Source organism: Phyllostomus hastatus, unplaced genomic scaffold, assembly GCF_019186645.2.
Source record: "Phyllostomus hastatus isolate PE091 unplaced genomic scaffold, TTU_PhHast_1.1 phas_contig_152, whole genome shotgun sequence".
NCBI classification, from domain to species: Eukaryota; Metazoa; Chordata; class Mammalia; order Chiroptera; family Phyllostomidae; genus Phyllostomus; species Phyllostomus hastatus.
The window spans coordinates 11,644,026-11,668,147 of NW_025333622.1; the positions used below are offsets into that span (position 1 = coordinate 11,644,026).

The 24,122-nt window shown below is 39.3% G+C and overlaps 1 protein-coding gene across 1 annotated transcript in view; it reads right to left on the reverse strand.

Moving 5' to 3' along the window:
* Positions 1 to 24,122, reverse strand: part of GALNT8 (polypeptide N-acetylgalactosaminyltransferase 8) — a 51,128-nt gene that overhangs the window by 7,537 nt on the left and 19,469 nt on the right. The window contains 7 exon segments of the mRNA XM_045830436.1: positions 5,735 to 5,751; positions 5,754 to 5,919; positions 11,300 to 11,414; positions 11,920 to 12,112; positions 12,851 to 13,039; positions 18,864 to 18,986; positions 18,989 to 19,017. Of these exon segments, the coding sequence (XP_045686392.1) occupies positions 5,735 to 5,751; positions 5,754 to 5,919; positions 11,300 to 11,414; positions 11,920 to 12,112; positions 12,851 to 13,039; positions 18,864 to 18,986; positions 18,989 to 19,017 (832 nt within the window).

Here is a 24,122-nt window from a genome sequence, read left to right on the forward strand (position 1 = left end):
ATAAAAATGAAACCTACCTAAGGTAAACTGTGCTCACCTCTTCCTATGACCACATGAAAACTATGACTAAAGTATAGAACAACCCTTGGGAACCACCTGAAGACTAGCTAAACAGAAAGGAGGCACATCAAGACTGTCAAGAGAGGCACAAATGCAGAACAGGCTGGTTCCATACCCACATGTGGTGATTAAGAATTGAGAAGGATATCTCAGCCATGAAGATCTATACTTAGGGGTCCCAGGCTCACAACAGGCTCCCCAGCCTCAAGCACCAGTGCCAGGAAGAGGAGTCCCCACAACATCTGTCTGTGAAAACCAGCAGGGTTTCCATCCAAATGATACACAGGGCTCCTGTTTTTTATAAGTAGAAAATATATGAAATATTTATTTCCAAATTTTAGGTTTTGCATTTAAATTCAACTTTAAAAATTCAATCATATTTGCAATTAGTTGGTTTATTGTGTGGTTTTTTTTAGACTTCAAGAAAAAAATTACTTTTCAGGTTAAAAAATTCATCTGCTCTGGAACCCAGGTATCCTCTTAAATGACCTGAGCACAAAATCATTTGCTCACAACTTGTCCTAAACTCCAGTGAAGGAACAGCATCTTGAAAAGCACCAGGAGCAAATGGGAGGAACTGAATTGACTGGCTTTGGGGTGAGGGCTGAAGGGGTAGCTCTCTCCTAAACAGAAGAGCCAGCAGGCACCATTGTTCTTTTGTCGAGCCCTCCCCATACCCAGCCTTCAGGCAGAGGTAGGCACCACATTTGGTCTCCATCAACCTGGCTAACTCCAATTGCCCCTGCTGGGTGACTCATTGAAACCCTACCCCAATGAACTTTCTTTGAGTATTTCCCTCTTTCAATAGATGTTCATGAGTGGCCAGGTTCAGCCTGAGCTGTGGACCTTCCTAAAATATCTCCAAGATTTACAACCCAAAACAAGCAGTGGCTGTCTTCTTCACGCCCTGCACCTCTTGTTAAGCAGCCCCAAGTCCACCATGAGTGACTGTCACACTTGGTTCACAGCATAACCACTTCCAGATGCCTCCAAGCCCACAGAAGGAGCTACCAGCCACAGATCATTTTGTAGTAGCTCCTACCAGGCAGCCTTGGGCCAGGCAGGCAGCATCTGACTTTAGCCAGCACTAAAGCACCTCTCAAGAGACCCCAGAAACAACATACCTGGTGACCACCTTCAAACCACACCAGAGCACCACGAAATTAGCTCCACAAGTGATGCACCAAAAGGGTGGACTCAGTAGACAAAAGAGCCCCACAAAAGTGAACACTCCTCTATCAGGTCAGCCCCCACACAATAAATTGCCTGCTGTAGTGCTGGCCAGCCCTCACACCCAGCCAGCCCAAGGGTCAATACTACACCCTGATGTGCTAACAAAAATCAGGATTATACTACAACGGGAGGGCACACACAAGGGACAGTCCCAGAATACCCATTTCAAATGACCAAGGAGACTGTGCCACTGGGCCCTGTAAGACACCTACTATATAAGGTAACCCTCCCAAGACTGGGTGATGTACAGCGTCTACCTAATACATAAAAACAAACACAGGAGGCAGTCAAAATGAGGAGAAAAAGAAATATGTCCTGAATTAAACAAGACAACATTCCAGAAAAAGAACTAAACTAAATGAAAGCAAACAATCTACCAAGTACAGAGTTTAAAACACTGGTTATAAAGATGTTCAATAAACTTAGAGAAAGAACAGATGACTTCAGTAAGAGATTCAGTAAGAATCTCTTATACAAAGAGATATAAACCATAAAAAAGAACCAATCAGAAATAAAGAATACATTATATGGAGTCAACAGCATGTTAAATAAAGCAGAGAACCAAACCAGTGATTTGGAAGAAAAAGTAGTAGAAAACACCCAATAAGAAAAACAAAAGAAGAATTTTTTTAAAATAAGGATAGTTTAAGGAATCTCTGGGACAATATCAAGCATATGTTTGCATCATAACGGTGTGAGAAGGAAAGAGAGAGAACATGGGATTAAAACTCTATTTGAAAAAATAATGACTGAAAACTGTCCTAATCTGGCAAAGGAAATAAACATACAAATCCAGAAAGTTCAGAGTCCCAAAAATGGTGATCCTAGAAGGGTCCACACCAAGACACACCTCAATTAAAATACCATGGTTAAAAAGAAAAGAGAGAATCTCAAAAACAGTACAAGAAAAGTAGATGCACACAAGGAAGCTCCCACAAGACTGTCAGCTGATTTCTCAACAGAAGTATTACAAACTAGGAGGAACTGGCATGAAATAATCAAAGTGATAATAAGCAAGGACCTACAATCAAGATTATTCTACCAGACAACACTATCACTAGAATCAAAGGAGAGATAAAGAGATTCCCAGAGAAGAAAAAGGTAAAGAAGTCCATCACCACCAAACCAGTATTATAGAAAACATTAAAGAGACTTCTCTAAAAAGAAGAAGCAGATTATCCAGACAGAAATATCCATAAGGAAACACTGGCCTTAAATATCACATTAGACCAGATGGATTACTTGATATTTGTGAAACATTATACACTAAGGCAGCAGGATATACATCTCCTTCAAACACACTTAGAACATTCTCCAGGATAGACCACATATTAGGACACAAAACAAGTCTCAATACATTAAAATATTGAAATCATATCAAGCATCAGACCACAATGGTATGGAACTAGAAATCAATTATAAGAAAAAAAAACTGGAAAACCCATAAGAACATCCTATTAACAAATGAATGGATTAACAAGATCAACAAAACTGAAAAAATATCTTGAGATGAACAAGAATGAAAGGACAAATGACCCTCAAATATGTGGGATGTGGCCAAAGCAGTTCCAAGAAGGAAATTCATAGCAATACAGGCCTACCTCAAGAATCAAGAAAAATATCAAATAAACAATCTAACTTCACACCTAAAGGAACAAGAGAAAAAAGAACAAACAAAGCCCAAAGTGAGTAGAAGCAAGAATAAAAAAAATTGGGGCAGAAGTAAACAAATAACAAAGATCAATAAACAAAGAGCTTGTTCTTTGAAAAGATAAACAAAATTGATAAACCTTAAACCAGACTCATCAAGGAAAAAAGAGAAGACTCAAGTAAATAAAATCAGAAATGAAAGCAAAGCAGCAACTGACACTACCAAAACACAGAGGAATATAAGAAAATACTATAAATAATTATATGCCAAGGAGTTGGATAATCTGGAAGAAATGGGTAAATTTTTACAAACATACAATCTTCTAAGACTAACCTAAACTAAGAAGCAGAAAATATGAACAGATCAGTCAGTAATCAAAAAATTTCCAACAGCCCTGGGTGTTGTGGCTCAGTGGACTGAGAGCCAGACTGCAAAGTAAAGGGTCACTGGTTTGATTCCCAGTCAGGGCACATGTCTGGGTTGCAGGCCATGTCCCCAGTGAAGGGCACGTGAGAGCCAAGCATACATTGATGTTTCTCTCCCTTTCTCTCTCCCCCCTTTCCCCTCTCTCTAATAATAAAGAAATAAAATCTTAAAAAAAAACTTCAAAAAAACAGAAGTCCTGAACCAGATAGAATCACTGGTAAATTTCACCAAGCATTCAATGAAGAATTACCACCTATCCTTCTCAAGTTAATCCAAAAATTCAAGAGGAAAGGAAATTCCCAACCTCATTTTATGAAGTCAACATTATCCTGATTCCTGATTCTTATAGTGATAAAGACACTATAAGAAGGAAGAAAAAAAAAAAGGAAATCATAGGCCAATATCCTTGAAGAATATAGATGCAAAAATTCTCAACAAAATATTAGCAAACTGAATTCAGCAATACATTAAAAAGAGTATAACCTTGGCTGGTGTAGCTCAGTGGATTGAGTGTGGGCCTGCAAAGGGTTGCCAGTTTGATTCCCATTCAGGGCACATGCCTGGGTTGTGGGCCAGGCCCCCTGTGTGGGGCGTGCAAGAGGCAACCACACATTGATGTTTCTTTCCCTCTATTTCTCCTTTCCTTCCTCTCTCTCTAAAAATAAATAAATAAAATCTTAAAAAAAGAAAGAAAGAAAGAAAGAAAAGAGAACCTAGAAATAAACCCACACCTATATGGTCAATTAATCCATAACAAAGCAGGCAAGAATATAAAATAAGGTAAAGACAGTATCTTCAATAAATAGTGTTGGGAAAACTAGACAGACATGCAAAAGAATATACAAGAATAAATTCAAAATGGATTAAAGACTTGAATGTAAGACTAGAAACCATAAAAATCCTAGCAGGAAACATAGGCACTAAGTTCTTTGACATTGCTCTTAGTAAGATATATATATATATATATTTAGTTCATCTCCTTGGGCAAGGGAAACAAAATAAAAATAAATGGGACTATATCAAATGAAAGAGTTTTTGCACAGTGAAGGAAACCATCAACAAAATGAAAAGACAACCTACTAAGTGGGAGAAGTTATTTGCCAATGGTACATCTAATAAGGAATTAATATCCAAAATACATAAAGAACTCACACATTTTAACACCAACCCCCCCTCCAAACAATCTGATTAAAAAATGGGCAGAGGACCTGAATAGACACTTTTCCAAAGAGGATATATAGATGGCCAATGGACATATGAAAAGATGTTCAACATCACTAATCCTCAGGAAATGCAAATTAAAACCATAATAAGATATCACCTCACATTTCTCAGAATAGCTATCATCAATAAGTCAGCAAATAACAAGTGCTGGCAAAGATGTGGAGAAAAAGGAACAGTTATGCACTCTTGGTGGTTTTGCAAATTGGTGCAGCAACTATAGAAAACAACACAGAGATTTGCCAAAAAATTAAAAATAGAACTACCAAATGACACAGCAATTCCACTTCTGGGTTTTTATTCAAAGAGATACAGAACATTAATTTGAAAAGATATATGCACCCCTATGTACATTGCAGCATTTTTTAGTACAGTTAAAATATGAAAGCAACTTAAGTGTCCATCAATAGAAGAATGGATAAAGAGGATAGAGTACATATATACATTGGAATATTATTTAGCCATACATAAGAATGAAATCTTGCTATTTGTGACAACATGAGTGGACATAAAGGGAATTATGCTAAGTAAAATAAGTCTGACAGTGATAGGCAAATATCATATTATTCCACTTATACATGGAATCTAAAAAACAAAATAAATCAACAAAAAAATATGAATAAACTCATAGATACAGAGAACAAACCAATGGTTACCAGATAGGGGTGTATGGACTTGGTGAAAAAGGTGAAGGGATTAAGAAGTAAAAATTACCAGTTACAAAATAGTCACAGGGATGTAAAGTACAGCACAGGGAATATAGTCAATAATACTGCAGCAACTATGTACAGTGCCAGGTGGGTGCTAGACTTATCCAGGGAACACTTTTTATGTTATACAAATGTTTAAGCACTACTCTGTACACCTAAACTAATATAATATTGAATGTCAACTGCAATTTAAAAATAAATAAATACATAAAATAAAAAATAAACCTACCTTATAGGTCTGTTGTGGTGACTGAGTGCCTAGAACATGGTATTGCCACATAAATGTTGTGTCATTATCATCACACCGTCTTGACTTTACCCCTATTTTTTTAGGGCTGGCGTGGCACTTTTGTTGTATCTCCTCCCATTTCCCACCACTACCATACCTCCTCCTCCTTTCTTCTTCCCTGCTCCATTCAGTTCCATGACAAACCTGGAGAGGTATGTTCAGGCCAAGTAAACCATGTGTTTTTACTCATCCATCCAGATTTTGGCCACTCTGACAACATTGTACTTCAAAGAAGAAATCAGATCCAAGGCATAGGGCCTGTGGTGTCTCTCTAGGTGAGCGATCCGAGAGCAGGGCAAGACCTCAGTTTTTCCTCCACACTGCCACACCTGCAAGAGAAGAGGAAAAAAGCATCTGGACAAGCTTGATCCCATGGCCAATAAGTGGCATGGCTTACTGATGCACAGAGACAAACATTTTAGAACCATTTCTAAAAGGATGTAAATTTAGTCCTCCCACTCCCATCACTATGTCGCCTCCTGGCTCACTTGCCTAAAACACCTCCCTTAGAACTTTGCCAAACTTCTCTCCTGTCATTCAGACAGTTCCAGAAATCCTGCCCTCTGCCACAAGTCTTCCTGAACAAACCAAAAAAAGTTCTGTCCCTGTTCTTTTATTCCCAAGGAAAGTGCTAGTGTCCTGAGAGGGGACATGCCCTGAGCTAATCTGACTATAGTTAGCGTCCCAGGGCCCCTCCGCATGCGAGATATAAGGTGACGGGCAGGACAGACTCTCAGGTGGCCCCCTGATCCCTGCCTCCTGGTCTTCACATGAGTGGTGATCTTCTTCTAACCAATAGGATATGGCAAACATGATAGTATGTACATGATTGCATGTGTGTAATTACATTACATAAGATTATAGTGTCCATCTTGCTAAGAGATGCACTCTTGCTGGCTTTCAAGAAGCAAGCCACCATGCTGTGAGCAACAATATGGAAAGTATAAGAAATGAAGGGTACCTTCTAAATGATAGCCAGCCAAAACCTGAATGCCTCGTTGGTCTGGGTGATTTCACAGAACTGAACGCTGCTAACATGAGCCCAGAAGCAGATGCTTCTTCAGTCAGTCCTAGATGAGAACCCAGCCCTGGCCAACAACTTGCCTGCAACCTTGCAGAGGATACAGCTCAGCCAGGAATGAACTCCTGAGCCACATGAACTGAGAGATAGTAAGTATGTATTGCTTTAAGTCACTAAGTTTGTGATATAATTACACAGCAACAGACAACTAATACAGGCAATTCTTGACTAAGAGATACCATGACTTATGATATAACTATAAATATTTTTTTCTCATCCTGATGAGTACAGACATGCTCGTCAGACCACACAGTCTAATATTTGGCTTAAAAATATGGTTTTTCTCCTGGTAGATGGTTAAACTATCTAATGCTATGGGATTGATGCAATGGCCCCAGTGTCTTCTCTTCATGGTTGCCCAAATGAGTTGTAATTTCAAGGAGATATTAGCCTATTTGGCAGCAGTTGGCAACCTACTACATTCATGCCTGTGGAGCCCCTGAGGTACAGTGAGCGACTTCAGTCCTGCTGGTTCACTGAAGCACGTGAGGACCCAGGCCCCTTATCTGACTTCAATGTTTTTCCTCCCTTCTTCAGCTTCTGAAACCACAGATTCCCTTCCCTTGCCTCTTGAAAAAAAAGCCGAGCTCTAAAGTCAGACTGACCTGTGTTCAAATCTGTCACTGCACACCCTATGACTCGGAGTAAAACACTCCTCATGATGAGCACAGCCACCATGTGGGTTGTCAGGTGGACTAAATGACTGACAGAGCACGTGCTCAGGGAACAGCAGCATCTATGATTAATTCGAAGCACCTCTTCTTCCATTTCTCCTCGTTAGTTTCCAGGACCATGTGGAAGTTACAGCTAACTTGTTTTCAGATTTTATATTCTGTAGCCAAACATTTAAAAGCCCAAATACAACTTCAATTTTTCTAGTTAGAGGAGTTTTCCAAACAACAGGAATTTCCAAGAAAAATTAACCATTGGTACAAAAAAGCTCAAATTCAAGTGAAAAGACAAAAGTCTGAATTGATATTTATTAAGTAATATTACTGTTATCCTAGACCAACACTTTTCAAAGTTTATTCCCTCAGTTTATTCCCACTTGCCAAACAACTCCCCTTCTTTCTGTCGACACACACAGACAGACATGAAGCTTCTGCTTATAATACCAATGGCTTAATTTGTGCCACATACTATCCTAGTATTTTTCATAAATTTCACCTTCACTGTGTAGGTACTATTATTATTATTATTATTATTATTATTATTATTATTATTATCCCCACTTAAGTAACTTGCCCATGTGTACTAGTGGGCAGATGACAGAGCTGGATTTGACGTTCTGGCAGTCCAGTCCACATGTTCAGTTCTGGCACAGCACCAGGAATTCACAAGGTGCTTGACAAATGTTAGTTTTACATTTTTGCCCATCAGCCCCATTGCTCCATCTCCATTTATACTCATCCATTCACAACATCACTGCCATGGCCTCTAGATGTCAGAATAAAACACTCCATGCAGCTCTGATGTTGTCCAAGTTCTGTTATTGGGGAACACAGATCCTAACAAGTGCTTAGAGATTTTGAAAGACAAATGACCATACACATAAACCCAGGAATCTGAATGTGGGTAAACTATTTTACCCAAGAATAGCAAAAGAATGACCCTTCCCTGACACTCCCCACTTTTCCAGAAAAAAAAATATTTTCAAAAATCACGAAATGTTAAAAGAAAGAAGACTTCTGTAGGAACTGAAATGGCAGAGTTTGACATGTGGGACAGGGGAATGGAAACAGAGAGAAGCAGTCTGAATGCAGAAAAGGAGAGCAGAGGAAAGGACAAGGAACACAGAAATGGGAAGAAGGGCTCTGGGTCCTAAGTTGGGAATTGGGGTTCCAGTCAAATTCATGGGAAGCTCTGGTGGATAGGAATACCCCAGCCACAACATAACTAGGGTTGTCTTCAAGACTCTGCTAAGTACCATGCATAAAATAATTATTTTTGCATTTGTATTTTTTGTGCTAGAGACTAGTAGTACTCCCAATATCTATTCCCCCGTACATCTGTAGTCATCAAAGGAATAACTGGACACATAACCAACTAACTTGAAATCTATGTTTCCCAGCCTCATTTGCATATAGATGTGGCCATATGACCAGTAGTGGCCAATGAAATACAATACACACAACTTGCATGTAGAGCCTTAAAAAATGACATACTCTTTCTTTCTTCCCCCTTCTCTCTTCCTATTAACTAGAACATAGGTGTGATGTTGAGTGTGACAGAATCACAAGGTGGGACAGTCTTGGACTCCATCACCTTGGGGCTGCCATCTCAGTCCTGCACTACAGATGTTCAAACAGTTATGGAAGAGAGAAATTAATTTCTACCTTGTTTAAACCTCTGTTATTTTGGAATCTGTTCCAGAAGCCAAACAAGAATTCTAATTAATTTCTTAATAAAATCAAGTCAAACTATTCATTATATTTTAACTGTACAATAACTCTCATGGGATAGTTAAAACAAAGACACTCCTCTTCAGTTCAGAAATAGGAAAGCTGATCAAGACCACAAGTAAAAAGTAGTTCTCTTTGCCAAAAAATGGTTGTGGCTTCATGGACAACCCAGACAGGGACTCAAACTTTATTTGTTAATATATAAATGTGGGGTCCTGCTTGGGTCCTAAGTAGGTGCAACATGTGGTCATCAGCCTCAGTTGGAAAGAAACTGAAGGGCGTAGGCCAGAATAAGGTTTAGACAGAAAATTATCTTGTTTCTCCAGGAACCACAATGGACCAGAGGTCATCTGGTCTCAGGCACAGAATTTTGGAGCTGGGAAGGTGGGGGGAGCCATTTTATAGAAGCTCAGTCCACACAGAGTTAGGAGAGCCAGGATTAGAACCTAGGTCCAGCATTTTTTACACCACCATCCTGACATTTTTATTATTAACTATTGATCAAGCAGAAGCCATGTGTCATTCATCATGCTAAGTTTGCTTTTTTAATTAATTTCAGACAGAGAAAGAGAAAGAAAAACATCAACTGGTTATTCCACTTACTTATGCATTCATTGTTTGTTTCTTGTATGTACCCTAATTGGAGATCAAACCCACAACCTTTGTGTTTCAGGATGATGCTCCAATCAAGTGACATACCCAGCCTGAGCCTCATGCTAGGTTCTTTATGTAGCAAGTATGGCTTAGAGAATTTGTATATTTCCCAGGATAACACAATCTTTCTAGAGGAAAAGTAAGACTTAATATTTGGGAGTCCAATACCTGTGAAATTGTCACTACTTTTATGCAACCTCTTTTAAAAGTTCAGCCTTAGGCCCTGGCTGGGTGGCTCAGTTGGTTGGAGTGTTGTTCCATGCACTAAAATTTGGGGGTTTGATCCCTAGTCAGGGCACATACCTAGGTTTCAGTTTCAGTCCCCAGTCAGGGCATGTATGGAAGGCAATCAATCAAAGTATCTCTCCTTCTCTCTCTTTCACTCCCTCACCCCCACCTTGCTTTCTCTAAAATCAAGAAACATATCCTTGGGTGAAAATTTTTTTTAAAAAGTTCAGCTTTAGGCTGGAAATGAAAGAGGGGTAAACTAACAAGAACAGCCACAAACCCAAGAGTAGGGCCTTTTTAAAAAAGGCCTGTAGATTGTACAGAAGAGGCAAAACAATACTGTGGAAGGAATATGTTATACATAGAACCTCTTCCAAACTGATCATGATGGGTTGAACATATTGGCCATAGTTTTTCATGGCTTCATTGTAGATAGAAGACATCTCCCACCCATTGACTTTGGGCTTAGCTGTCACAAATTTGATAGGGCAGAAAAAATAATGCACTAGTTCCAAACTGAGACCTTAAGAGCCCCATCAAACTCCAGCTGGACCTGCAGATCTCTGAACGTAAATTATTGTTTTCTTAAGTCACTGAGTTTAGGGTGTTTGGTTACCCAGCATCTTTGTGGCAATAGCTTACTGATACACTGAGGTAATATGAACTTGCACTTGTCATTTCTCCAATCATTTTAATTTGTACCCTGAATTCCCTTATAAAGCACAATAATTCAGGATGTTCATTTGATCTGAGAAAGCATGAGAAGCTGTCAGGCAGAGAAGAGGCATCACTGCTGAAGTGAGAAGCCAGTGCACAAAAAGTTGGTCAGAACTAGAAGTGGTTTGAGGATTCTATTGCTGTAGAACCCATAGAACCCATCACTGGCTGTTTGTCCTAGTCTAGACTACATCTCAGCATGAATGCATGTCATCATGTCAGTTGCTCTAGCTGTCCATTCAGGAACAATTTTCATTGCCCACATATCTGTATCCTCTGGTCCCTCTGCCCAGTTTCTTTTTGGTTTTATAGAGCGCTGTCTGCCACCAAGTTGTTTTATTCTAGGAGACGCTGGAAAAATGCCTGGATTCCTCAAAGGAAATAGGGACACCATCTGCTGAGCCTCAGTTCTACCCCTTCCCACCCATGTTTCCCAGATTACATAGACCTACACCAAAGAACTCCACTCCCCAAGTCCCATTGCCTCTCTCTAGTGACCTAGAAACATGAGGATTTGCCACCTCTTGAGCCAATGACATTCAGCCTTATTCCAGGATTCTGGCAATCTTATCACCCTCCTTTATGTCTCTCTGCTTTGTCCCATAAAAAGAATAGAAATGTACCCACCCTCAGGCTAAGTTCCACACTTTCTCCTCCATAGACCAGCAACCTACCATCTACAGATCCAGTCTTTCCCAGGAAGAACTTGTTGGCAGTCAGGATGCCCATGAAGGAAGGACTCCTGTGGAGCACAAAAAAGAGTTACTAACCTCTCAGTAATGCATGAGTTAGGATGGAAGGAAGTAAGGGTAGGAAGCCAGTGGTGGTTTGGCCTTTGAAATGACCCAAGCCCCTTATCTGTAGGCTTTCCCTAAACCCTCCAGATGGACTAAGTGTGCATAGCCTTTCTTCATTCTTTGTTGTTGTCATAAACTTTCTCAAACTTTACTAAAAGTACATCTTTTTCATCTTGGTATCCCTACTTTATAGCCTGATAAATGCTTTAAATGGCCCATATGTCTTCTAAAACATTATAAAATTTGCTTTACTTTACTTGAAAGCCCTAAAATAGTCCTAAGAGTCTGCGATCTCTTACCTGGCATCATCTTTTTTTCATTTTAATTTTCACTTGTATTTTGTCATCCCCTGTCCCTAATCCCTCCCACCCTTCTTCCATAACCACCACCACACACCATATGCCTGACTTCCCATGTGCTAACCAAGTTCCTGAGCCCTCTCAGACTTGCTTCAATGGAGCAGTGACATCATTCAGATCAACCCAGGCCTTTGGAAATAAATCATAGTGGCACCAGAGTTCCCAATTAAACCCATCAACTGCCAATTCATATTTAGTCAGTTCAAAGGTGTCAAAATGAATGTCATCAAACACAGGTGACACAATGACATTATGGTCTTCCTGAATCTGAGCCAAGATGGGCTCTGCTCTAGAAGAAGAGTGGGTAACACACCCAGGTTGGATATGAGGGTAAGAAGCAGAAGCAAGCAGACAAAGCTGGCCCAAGCACCTTGCCCTGACCTTGAGCACTTTCTTCATTTAGGCTGTGCTGGGTGGTGAGAGGAACTCTCCAGAGTCCAGAAGAGCTATGCAGTTTTGGGGATAGCTGGGGATGTTAGACACTGACCCATGTCATAAGCATATTTGAAATTAGCACCCAAACACTACCCCCAAGCCACTGAGAACCAGGACCATCACTATTCTGTCAGAATTTACATTATCTCTTTTGTCTCCCTGTTTCCAAAATGATGTCTCTTTACTATCTGATTTCCTTCATTCTCCAAAGAACACAGCTGTCTTTGTAGCATGTAATTTTGGGTCTGGGAAAACCTTAGGAATTACAAAAAGATAATCTTTTCATTTTACAGATAAGGACATGAATATCAAGTTAGGTAAAGTGATGTATAAAAAGTCACAAAGTATTTGGTAAAATCAGGGTTGGGATCAGTGTCAACAGTGAAAACCATTGTTTTTGTTTCTACAGCACTAGATTACTATCCTTAGCCAAACAAAATCCTTGAGTAAAAGCATCCCATCTTAGTAGCTGCCCTTTGTTTAAGGTCTGGTGTTGGCTTTCCCTATTTCCATACTACCCTATCTTGCATATAGCATGTTCAATATCTCCTTTCTCCCCTTTTTCAGGGGAAGAAACCTCCTGGAGCCTTACCAGCCAACATTCACTTCAACATGAGTATCCAAGATGGCAACCACATCAGCCATGGCCACTTCCCAGCCAGTGTGGCGTGTTTGAGCAAGACCTTTTCTCCTTGTGTGCTGGACTATTTTCAGTAGTCATGGATACTTCTGGTTGTAAAGCTTAATACTCTTGTCCAAGTTTGCCTTTAGTTCTCCTGCCAACGAAACACACACCTATAGAAATTCTGAGTGCAATAATCAATTTGGTACAGAAAGTTTATACTATTCTACATATAGTAGTGGTTTAACTACCTCCAGCTTAGGATGAGCAATTCTACAGCCTCAGTTGTTTCCCCTGCAACTGCCTCTCCTCCCTTCCGTTTTCAGGCGTACCGCTACCATTTTTAATCTCCTTTCCCTCAAAGTTAAACTACCTTAAATAATAATACTGCTTACTATTTGCCAAACAGTATATACAAGCTTTATGTATATTGAGAAATTTTAACAAGAATGAGTAGGAAAGACCTGACCTAAGTAAGGTAGAAGTGTTGATGGTCAGACATTGCAGACAGCTTGCCACATCTCTCCAACAACACTCAAGATTTTCCAGAGAAAACATAAACAACTGAAATTGTTTTGTCATGTGTTAGCTATTCATACTTGGCCTACTCAAGGACCAACAGGGACAAAATGCCCAAATTGAACTCTTTTCCAACCTCTAGGTAATGAATTTATCTCCCAAATTATGCAAATAAGATTTGCTATTCCCAGGTTGCTTACAGCTATTTTCTTCCCTCTCTCTCCTCCCTTTATAAAGCCTGTCTATGCATTTGTTCTTTGGCTAAACCTACTTATTGAATTTCTCATATGTATGAAAACAACTTGGATGTAAATCACTAAGCAGGGTTTAAAATATCCAACCAAATAACTCCCTGACAATATTAATTCATTTAATTCTCAAAGAATCCTATGAGAAAGACACTTCTGTATCCCCACTTTGCAGATGCAAAAACTGACTCACAGAGAGGTTAAGAAACTTGTTTAAGTCATACATCTAGTAAGTGGCACACCTAGGTGTGGGCCCATGTTATGTTTACCCACCATGCCATGCTGCCTCATGAATTATGTATATGTTTGGTTGGGTTTGTCTGTTGCGCATGGGTCACCGGCCAGCAGTGACCACGGAACGCTGTGGATGGCTCGCCGAAACACACGCGAGAAAGAACAACACATGCACAGAGACAAACTAGTTTCTGTGGGGAAGTAGGGACAGAATGGCCACCCCCCCTAGTGGGGAGAGCGCTGATTTACCATCCATACCTGCTTTTATTAGGCTCATTTTGCATAATAATTCAGGTAAAGTACAGTACTCATTAGGGGAAGTAAGGAACTATAGAAAACAAAGAACTCTGCCAGTCTATTGAGTTGGGGGTTCAAAGAGCTGTAAGACTGAGGAACAAAATAACTTCCTCCTAAGACCCTTCTCATTCAACTGAGAGCATTCTAAACAAAGAAGGTTTCACAGTAATTTACATATTCTTTCTTAGGCCTGATCACCATGGGAAATCCGCACTTCTCAGTACCGAGCTGCACCACCCTGTCATTGTTTCAGGCTTAGGTGGAGCAAGGGAACTAGGTAACCAAGAGATAAGGAGATTTTTTCCCAGATGCTGAGAACTCAGGCTATGTCAAAGCCGAGGAGCGAGGTCCATCACCCCCCTTTTGCTGCAGCCCCCCCCCCAAGTCCTTCTTTTGGGGGCCTCCCAAAGTGATCGTGCCTGGCTTAGGTCGTTCCCCCCGTGGGGAATCTTACCCGTCTTTGGCTAACCGACCAAGCTTTTTGGGGTTCAGTTATGAATAAAGCAGCAGAAGCAGCATTCCTGCCAGGAAGATAAGCTTTTATCTCCTTGCCGGCTTACGGTTCCAAGGGCGTTCCCTTAGCCTTAGCTAGGTGGGGGTTTCAGCCTCTGATACCAGTCAGGGCGGTTCCCAACATTTGTCAAGATTTCCCTTCATCTCTCTCCCTGACTCCCACCCCCCATTGCCAAGATATGAGATTCTTTCTGGTTCCTTTCTCACAGGAAGAGTAGATTTGTGACTCCTGGAGTGGTCAGGACCTGGAATCAAAACTGACATGACTATGGTACTAAAATTTTTACCTGTTTTAGAACTTTCCCTGTTGCACTCCAGGGTTACTGACTCAACTATTGAAGGTGTTACAGAGACCCAATGGGCCTGGAGAATGTTTGCTCCTACTGAAAGAAAGAGAAGGTGGAAACTCCATGCATTCACTCAGTCACTACTTTTAGAGAGTAATCAGAAGGGGTTGACACATTTTTTCCTTCCTCTGCTGCCACCATAGCATCTGTGAAAGGGCTTTCAGCAAAACAGGGCAAAAACAAAGGAGCAGGTTCTGGAGTTCACCTTTGACTGCTCCCACCCTGCAGGAGATGGAATCATGAATTCTGCCCATTTGGAACAATTTCTTCAGGAAAGAATTCACTTCAGGAAAGTGAATAGAAAAGCTGGGATTCTCAGTGGAGGTTGTACATCTATTAAAAGGAGCAAGACCAAGATTACCGTAATATATGAGGTTCCTTTTTCCAAAAAAAAAATTGAAGAATAATCTGTTTGATTGGTTACATGTAGCTGCAAATAGTGAAGAGATTAGGAATTATGTTAGTGCCAGATAAACCAAGATGAAAGAAAGAAGAAAGATGTGGATCAAAACTCATCTACCTGGAATATTTTGCATGAGTTCTCGAATTAAAGTTGGAAACCAAAATAGTTGTGGGCAAGGGGAGAAGGAAAGGAAATGAAAGAAGAGAGGAAAGGAGTGGAGGGGAGAAGAGAGAATGAAAAAGAAAAAAAGAAAAGAAAAGAAGAAAAGAGGAGGGATTACCATAGACCCTGGGTATCTAGACTGTAATTTGCACTCCCTCACCCTCTAATTCTGTGTCACTTACCATTTGAGGATCTCTGTTTCCAAAACTCAGAGAAGGCTGGATAACATGTCAGTATCCTTCTAATTCCAAAATTCTATGAGTTGTAGATTCTGAGTCACCCCATCAGAAATAGTGCCTATAGTCCAACACATGAATTAAAGATGCTCTATGGATCTTCTAAAGTAAACCTATGCTCCCTTCTCAGTCTTGCTCTCCAATTGGTACTGCCCCCACTACCACACCTCCCCCAGAATCTTTTCTTTCAGGCTAGTCAACTCAGGGTGCTTCTAGCTTCTGCATCTTTGCTCACATTTTTTTTTCTCCACTCCCTATCTCCCCCTACCCACACGACCAGTCTCCCTTTGTTTTCTTTGCCTTTTCAAATCCTAGCAAATTTTCAAGTCCAAATCCAAGGCCCTCTCCTCCAGCAAGACTTCCTAGGTTATCCCAACCACTTCTGGGCTTTCTTGCACTCACTGACAACTTACTCAGTTTGACACACTACTTTTCATACACTGCGGTGTCTTCATATGTTTGTCTTACCTCATCAATTAAAGTGGGAACTTCTTAAATCACTGACATTCTCTTCCATTTCTAATGCCTGGCACATGGTAAAAATTCAAAAAATACTTGTTGATTGAGGAATTTGTCCAAAATTGGAGAGAAAATACAGGATTCTACCTACATTAAATTAATTTCTGAAAAACTTAGGTTAGCTCTGTTGACACTTGAAACATTCGACCTGATGCAAATTAAGCTTTACATCTAGGGAAAAATAGGAAGGAGATATACCTATAATACCAGGTTGTGGCATTGCAACAGTTCTACAAATGATACTGAGATAAACAAGGAGTAATAATGCTAGCTAACATTTACTGGGAGCAAGCCCTGTTCTAAGGATATTACATGTACTATTTAATCCCTAGAATAGTCCTATCAAGAAGGCACTATTATTTCCCCCATGTCACGGATGAGGAAAAGGGGGCATAAAGTAGCTGAGTGACTTACCCTCAAAGTCACATGAATAGTAAGTTTCTCTTGTGGCATGCAAGGAACAGACTTCCAATTAATTTTCTCAGTTAATACAAAACAGATTTTTGAGTTATGTTAAGTATAGGCTTAATCTAGCCCATGCTTCCATGATTAATGAGAGAGAAGCTGATTTTTGTCCCAGTGACAACAGTCAAAGGATGATCAACAATTCTCTCTCTGTGCCCATCCAAATAAACTATCTCTATGGAAAACATAAATGAGTTCCCAACCCACATGAGAAGGAAATGTTATGTGATGCGGGCACAGTACAGAACAATAGAGAGCTTTGTTATGTGTCTATCCTATGTTTGTAGTCTTGTATCTTTTGATTTGATTGTTCCACATGAAAAAGTCTTGAATTATTTTTTTATCTGCTCCTCATAGAATGTGAGCTAATGGATTCACTGATTTTTTTTTCCATAGGAAAAGATACCTTCAGAGATCCTCCAGGTTAGCCCCGGCATTTGCCCCATGAAGAAGCAGAGTCCCAGAGAGATGAGGTGACTTGCCTCAGGTCATCTCAGAGGCAGACAGTGGAGCCAGGGTCTCTTCAGGTGTCCAGAACAGAAGTCTTTCTCGTTAAACTCCTCATTTTTGTTTGAAAACCAGATGTGCAAGTTTATGTTGATCTTCATCCCTAGAAATGAATGTAGTCAGCCATTCTCTTTTCTTTGCTTTTTGGTGGATTTTTTGCTTAGGAATTGTACCTTCTCATTTTTTTGTGAAATGATATTGGAAGGGGAAGAGAGGAAGGTATTAAAGCATGAAAAGGAGTGTTTTTAGTGTCTGGAAATCAAAAAGAGAAAATGTAAGAGGTAATTTGTCTCTTCTTCTCATGTCAAAAAATTTGAAGCTGCAATAACCTGTCTGGTACTTAAAGATGCTCAGAGAAGGAGCAACTATTCCTCCCCCAGGCTGCCATTCCACAACCCTTATTATTAGAAATGTCCTCCTTATTGCTAGCCCAAATCTCTGGGTTTGTAACTTAATCTGTTTCCTCTGTTTGATGCCCAAAATTAATAAAACTAAGAGCTAACACTTGCTGAGTGGGTACTATGTGCTAAATGCTATTCATAAACCATGTGCTGTATCAATGAACACAGCAGCTAGAGCTAGAGCTCTAGACGCTGAAGTTTATAGTCAAATCTCAGTTCTGTCATTTACCAGTGGTTTGATGTTAAACAAGTTCCTTGACCAGACTATGCCTTAGTTTTTTGCAACCATGAACTAAGCAAAGAAGTGGCTTCTTCCCCATAGGATTTTTGTAATGGTTAAGGTAGTTAACATAAGTAAGGTGCTTAGAACAAACCATGTTAGTTATGATTATTATCTCATTTAATTCTCATTACAATCTATGAAATAGTTTTTCATCAACATCCATGTTTTGCAAATAAGAAAACTGGAGGATGGAGAAGTTAAGTTACTCAAGAGCATAGAGCTTATAAAGGTGGAACTTGGATTCTGAAACCCCAGAAAGTGAGGGCTGAGGTTTACCCACTACATCCCAGTTCTCCATGTGTCCTCCTTGGGTGGGTTGGACCAGGCTGGGGAGGGAGCATGCTGTCAGCAAAAGACATTGCCACTGTAAAGAATTTCAGCATCCAAAGCTCCTCTTTTATCTGGGCTTAAATATGTGGGAAGATTGTTTTTTCCTCCTCAAAAGGAATGAATTGAATCCAATCTTAGTATCTGAGACTTCCCATTGGACCCAACTTTACTCCCTGAGGCCTCTCCCATGGTGCATAGACAGGGCACAGGTGGTTATGGAGTCACACAATCCTGGGCCTGGCTCAGCTCTACCACTGACTGGCCTCAAAATTTGGGCACACTATGTGTTCTGTCTGTCTTCATTTCCTCATCTATGCAATCACAATGATGATCCTCTGTGTTGACTTTGTGACGATTAATGTGCCCAATACAAACAGGAATCAATAAATGACTCCTTTCTTTTCCATATATGATGAGCCCAAAGTGTCCTAAACTCTATGCTAAAGCCCCTTTCCAGCCTAGCACAGTCAATAAATGGTCATTTTTACTACTATTCCTTGATCAAGCTGCTTACCATTTGAGCTAAAATCATCCATCAAGATGATCTCCTTCAGCAATCTTGAGGGGGTCCAGCTGACGGTACTGACAATGGCCCGTTGCACACTGGACAAAACTTCATTTGTGAATATGAGGATGAGAGTTTTGAGGGATATGTCTTCTGAAGACACCTATAAGAGACCATTTTCAATAACCAGTTTACTCTTTAAAATTACTTAAACATTACTATCCAATCTATTGCTTCACTATACATAATGTTATTGTATTAATCAACTCGCCATCTCCCCAGTCTCATTAGAATGGAAAACTCTCTCTTGCTCATTTTCTATTTATTTATCCCAAATGCTCCTGTTATGAGGACAAATCCATTTCTTTTTCATTAATCTTCAGTAGACATTTCCACTTGAACATTCAACATGCCCCAAAAGGAATTCCTATTTCTCCTCCATCCCCAAATTAGCTTCCTTGCCAGACACCTTCTTTCTGTCATTGCCACCACATTTTCCCTGTATTCTTAGACCTTCAGTCATTTTTGACACCACAACTTTCTACTTTACCACTACAGAAAGATAGCAAACTATCCAAATAATTGTGCTTGATGTGTTTTTAAATATCGTAGTTTACATTTATTAAATGCTTACCATATGCTAGGCACTGGCTTACTCTTTTTTAACATTTTTACTGACATACATTTCAAATATGATAAAATTTACCCATTAAAAGTATACAATTCAGTATTTTTAATAATATTCAGAGTTGACCAAACATCGCCACCAACCAATTTTTAGAACATTTTCATCACACTATAAAGAAACCTGATATCCATTTTCAGTCATTCTCTATTTCTCTCCAAGCCCCTTCCACTCCCATCCACCTCAGCCACAGGCAGCCACTGATTAGTGACTTACTTTCTATCTCTGTAGAATTGCCTATTCTGGGCTTTTTATATAAATGGAAATATACAATATGTGGTCTTTTGTGACTAGTTTCTTTCACTTGACATAAAGTTTTCAAGGTTCATCAATTTTACAGCATGTATCAGTACTTCATTGCTTTTTTATTGTCATAATATTTCATTGCATGAATATGCCACATTTATCCATTTATAAGTTATTGAACATAAGGATGTTTCCACTTTTGGCTGTTAATGCCATTGTGAACATTCTTAAACAAGTTTTTGAGTTGGCATGTTTCTATTTCACTTACATACATACCTAAGAGTGCAATTGCTAAATCATATGATAACTCTATGTTTAACATGTAGACCCTGAGAAGAAAGATTCATTTGATGTGAACCCGAAGCAGGAATTTACCTGCTGAGGTGGACTCCTCATGGTCAACTGAGGGCCCAAATTTTATAAATAATAGAGCCTAGTGGCCATTTGCTGACAGGCACTTCTTGCATACTCTGTACACTGGGAAGAACCTCAGACTGAACTCTCAGCTTCCGGCTTTCACACTATGCCCAGTGTGTTTACACCATCTGAGTCAACCACTGCAGGGAGGAAACTCTGGTTTAGTATTTCTGCCAACAAACTGGGACCTGGCTTACCCAATCAGAACTGCACAGTTTGGATACCTCATTCACATAAAATGGACCTAATTAAGAGTCTGGGCAAGGAACTTTTGCTATAAAAGACACTTGCCCTTTGTCTTAGTGGAACAAAATTTAGGTTGCTACATAAATGTGTCTCCTCGGCTGCAGTTCTTTTTTGCACAAATCAATGCTTTCTATTCTTGATTATAGTCTAAAATTAATTTTCTTTTACAAACAAATTGTTGAACTGCCATACTGTTTTCCAAAGTGGCTTACCATTTTACATTACTACCAATAACAAATGAGCATTGAAATTTCTCCACATCCTGGATGTTTGTCATTTCTGTCATTTTGATGATTGACATCCCAATGGGTGTGAAGTATTATCCCACTGTGATTTTGATTTCCATTTCTAAAATAACTAATGATATTGACCAACTTTTCATTGCTTGCTTGGCCATTTGCATTTTTTTTTCAGTCAGAATTTTTAATTTTATTTTTATTATTATTTTTTATTTTATTTTAATCATTGTTCAAATACAGTTTTTTCTCTTTTACTCCCAATCCAGCCCCCCTCCAATCCCTCCCCACTTCCCTCCCATTACCACCCTCCCCCTAGTTTTTGTCCATGTGTCCTTTAAATTTGTTCCCCTGAACCCTTCCCATTGTCCCCTGAAATTCCCTCTTCTCTCCCCTCTGGTCACCGTCAGCCTGTCCTCTATTTCAGTGTCTTTGGTTATATTTTGCTTGTTTCTTTGTTTTGTTGTTTAGGTTCCTGTTAAAGGTGAGATCATATGGTATTTGTCTTTCACTGCCTGGCTTGTTTTGCTTAGAATAATGTTTTCCAGCTCCATCCAAGCTGTTGCAAAGGGTAGGAGCTCCTTCTTTCTTTCTGCTGCATAGAATTCCATTGTGTAAATGTACCATAGTTTTTTGTTCCATTCATGTACTGATGGGCATCTTGGTTGCTTCCAGCATCTAGCTATTGTAAATTGTGCTGCTATGAACATTGGGATGCATAAGTTCTTTTGTATTGGTGTTTTAGTGTTCTTAGGATAGAGTCCCCAGCAGTGGAATTGCTGGGCCAAAAGACAGATCCATTTTTAGTTTTCTGAGGAAGTTCCATATTGCTTTCCATAGTGTTTGTACCAGTCCAGGGTCCCACCAACAGTGCACTAGGGACCCCTTTTCTCCATAACCTCTCCAACACTTGTTGTTTGTTGCTTTGTTTATGATGGCCATTCTGACTGGTGTGAAGTGGGATCTCATTGTGGTTTTAATTTGCATCTCTCTGATAGCTAGCAATATTGAACATTGTTTCATGTGTCTTTGGATTTTCTGTATGTCCTCCTTGGAGAAGTGACTGTTCAAGTCCTTTGTCCATTTTTTAATTGGATTCCTTGTCTTTTTAGAGTGTAGTAGTGTAAGTTCTTTATATATTTTGGAGATTAGACCCTTGTCTGAGGTATCATTGGCAAATATGTTTTCCCATACAGTTGATTCCCTTTTAATTTTGATACTGTTTTCTTTAGCTGTGCAGAAGCTTTTAATTTTGATGAGGTCCCATTTGTTTATTCTTTCCTTTATGTCCCTTGCTCTAGGGGACATGTTAGTAAAAAAGTTTCTGCATGAAATATCTGAGATTTTCCTATGTACGTTCTCCTCTAGGACTTTAATGGTGTCACGTTTTATATTTAAGTCTTTTATCCACCTTGAATTTATTTTTGTATATGGTGTAAGTTGGTGCTCAAGTTTCATTTTTTTTTGCACGTGGCTGTCCAGTTCTCCCAACACCATTTGTTGAAGAGGCTATTTTTACTCCATTTTATGTTGCTGCCTCCTTTGTCAAATATTAATTGACCATAGAGACTTGGGTTTATTTCTGGGCTCTCTGTTCTGTTCCATTGGTCTATGTGCCTGTTTTCATGCCAGTACCAGGCTGTTTTGATTACAGTGGCCTTGTAGTATAATTTAGTGTCAGGTATTGTGATCCCTCCTACTTTACTCTTCTTCCTCAAAATTGCAGCAGCTATTTGGAGTCATTTATGATTCCATATAAATTTTTGAAGTGTTTGTTCTATGTCTGTGAAATATGCCATTGATACTTTAATAGGAATTGCATTGAATGTGTAAATTGCTTTGGGTAGTATGGACATTTTGATGATATAAATTCTTCCAATCCATGAAAACGGTATATGTTTCCATTTGTTTGTGTCTTCCTTGATTTCTTTCCTGAGTGTTATGTAGTTTTCTAAATACAGGTCTTTTACCTCTTTGGTTAGGTTTATTCCTAGATATTTTATTTTTCTTTTTGCTATTTTCAAATGGGATTTTTTTCCTTGATCTCTGCTTCTGCTGTTTCATTGTTGGTGTACAGAAATGCCTTTGATTTCTGGATATTCACTTTTGTATCCCACTGTTTTGCCAAATTCATTTATTAGGTCAAGCAGTTTTTTGGTGGAGTCTATAGGATTTTCTATGTACACTGTCATGTCATCTGCAAACAGTGACAGTTTTGTTTCCTTCTTTCTGATTTGGATGCCTTTAATTTCTTTTTCCTGTCTGATCACTGTGGCTAAAACTTCCAGTACTATATTGAATAGAAGTGGTGAAAGTGGGCAGCCTTGTCTTGTTCCTGATCTTAGTGGAAAATATTTTAATTTTTGCCCATTGAGAATGATTTTGGCTGTAGGTCTCTCATATATGGCCTTTATTATGTTGAGGAATGCTCCCTCTATTCCCACTTTGCTGAGTGTTTTTGTCATAAATGGATGCTGCACCTTATCAAATGCTTTTTCTGCATCTATTGATATGATCATGTGGTTTTTGTCTTTGCTTTTGTTTATGTGATGTATTACATTTACTGATTTGTGAATATTGTACCATCCTTACATCCCTGGAATAAATCCCACTTGGTCATGGTGTATGATCTTTTTAATGTATTGTTGAATGCGGTTTGCCAGTATTTTGTTGAGGATTTTAGCGTCAATGTTCATCAGTGATATTGGCCTGAAGTTTTCTTTCTTTGTTGTGTCTTCATCTGGTTTTGGAATTAGGATGATGTTGGCCTCATAAAAATAGTTTTGGAATCTCCCATCTTTTTGGATTTTTTGGAATAGTCTGTGAAGGATAGGGGTTAGCTCTTCCTTAAATGCTTTGTAGAATTCTCTTGTGAAACCATCTGGGCCAGGGCTTTTGTGTGTTGGGAGTTTTTTGATTACTGCTTCGATTTCTTTTGTTGTTATTGGTTTGTTCAGGCTTTCTGTTTCTTTTTCATTGAGTTTTGGAAGATTATATTTTTCTAGAAATTTGTCCATTTCACCTAGGTTTTCAAATTTCTTGGCATGCAGTTCTTTGTAGCAATTTCTTACAATCCTTTGTATTTCTATGGTATCTGTTGTAATCTCTCCTCTTTCATTTCTGATTGTGTTAATTTGGGTCTTCTCTCTTTTTTTCTTGATGAGTCTGCTTAAGTGTTGGTTGATTTTGTTTATCTTTTCAAAGAACCAGCTCTTGGATTCATTGACCCTTGGAATTGTGCTTTTAGTCTCTATGTCATTTAATTCTGCTCTGGATCTTGGTTATTTCCTTCCTTCTTCTTGCTCTGGGCTGTCTTTGTTGTTGTTCCTCGAGTTCTTGTAGACGTAAGGTTAGGTTGTGTGTTTGAAATATTTCTAACTTTTTTAAGTGGGCCTGTATCACTATGAACTTCCCTGTCAGGATTGCTTTCGCTGTGTC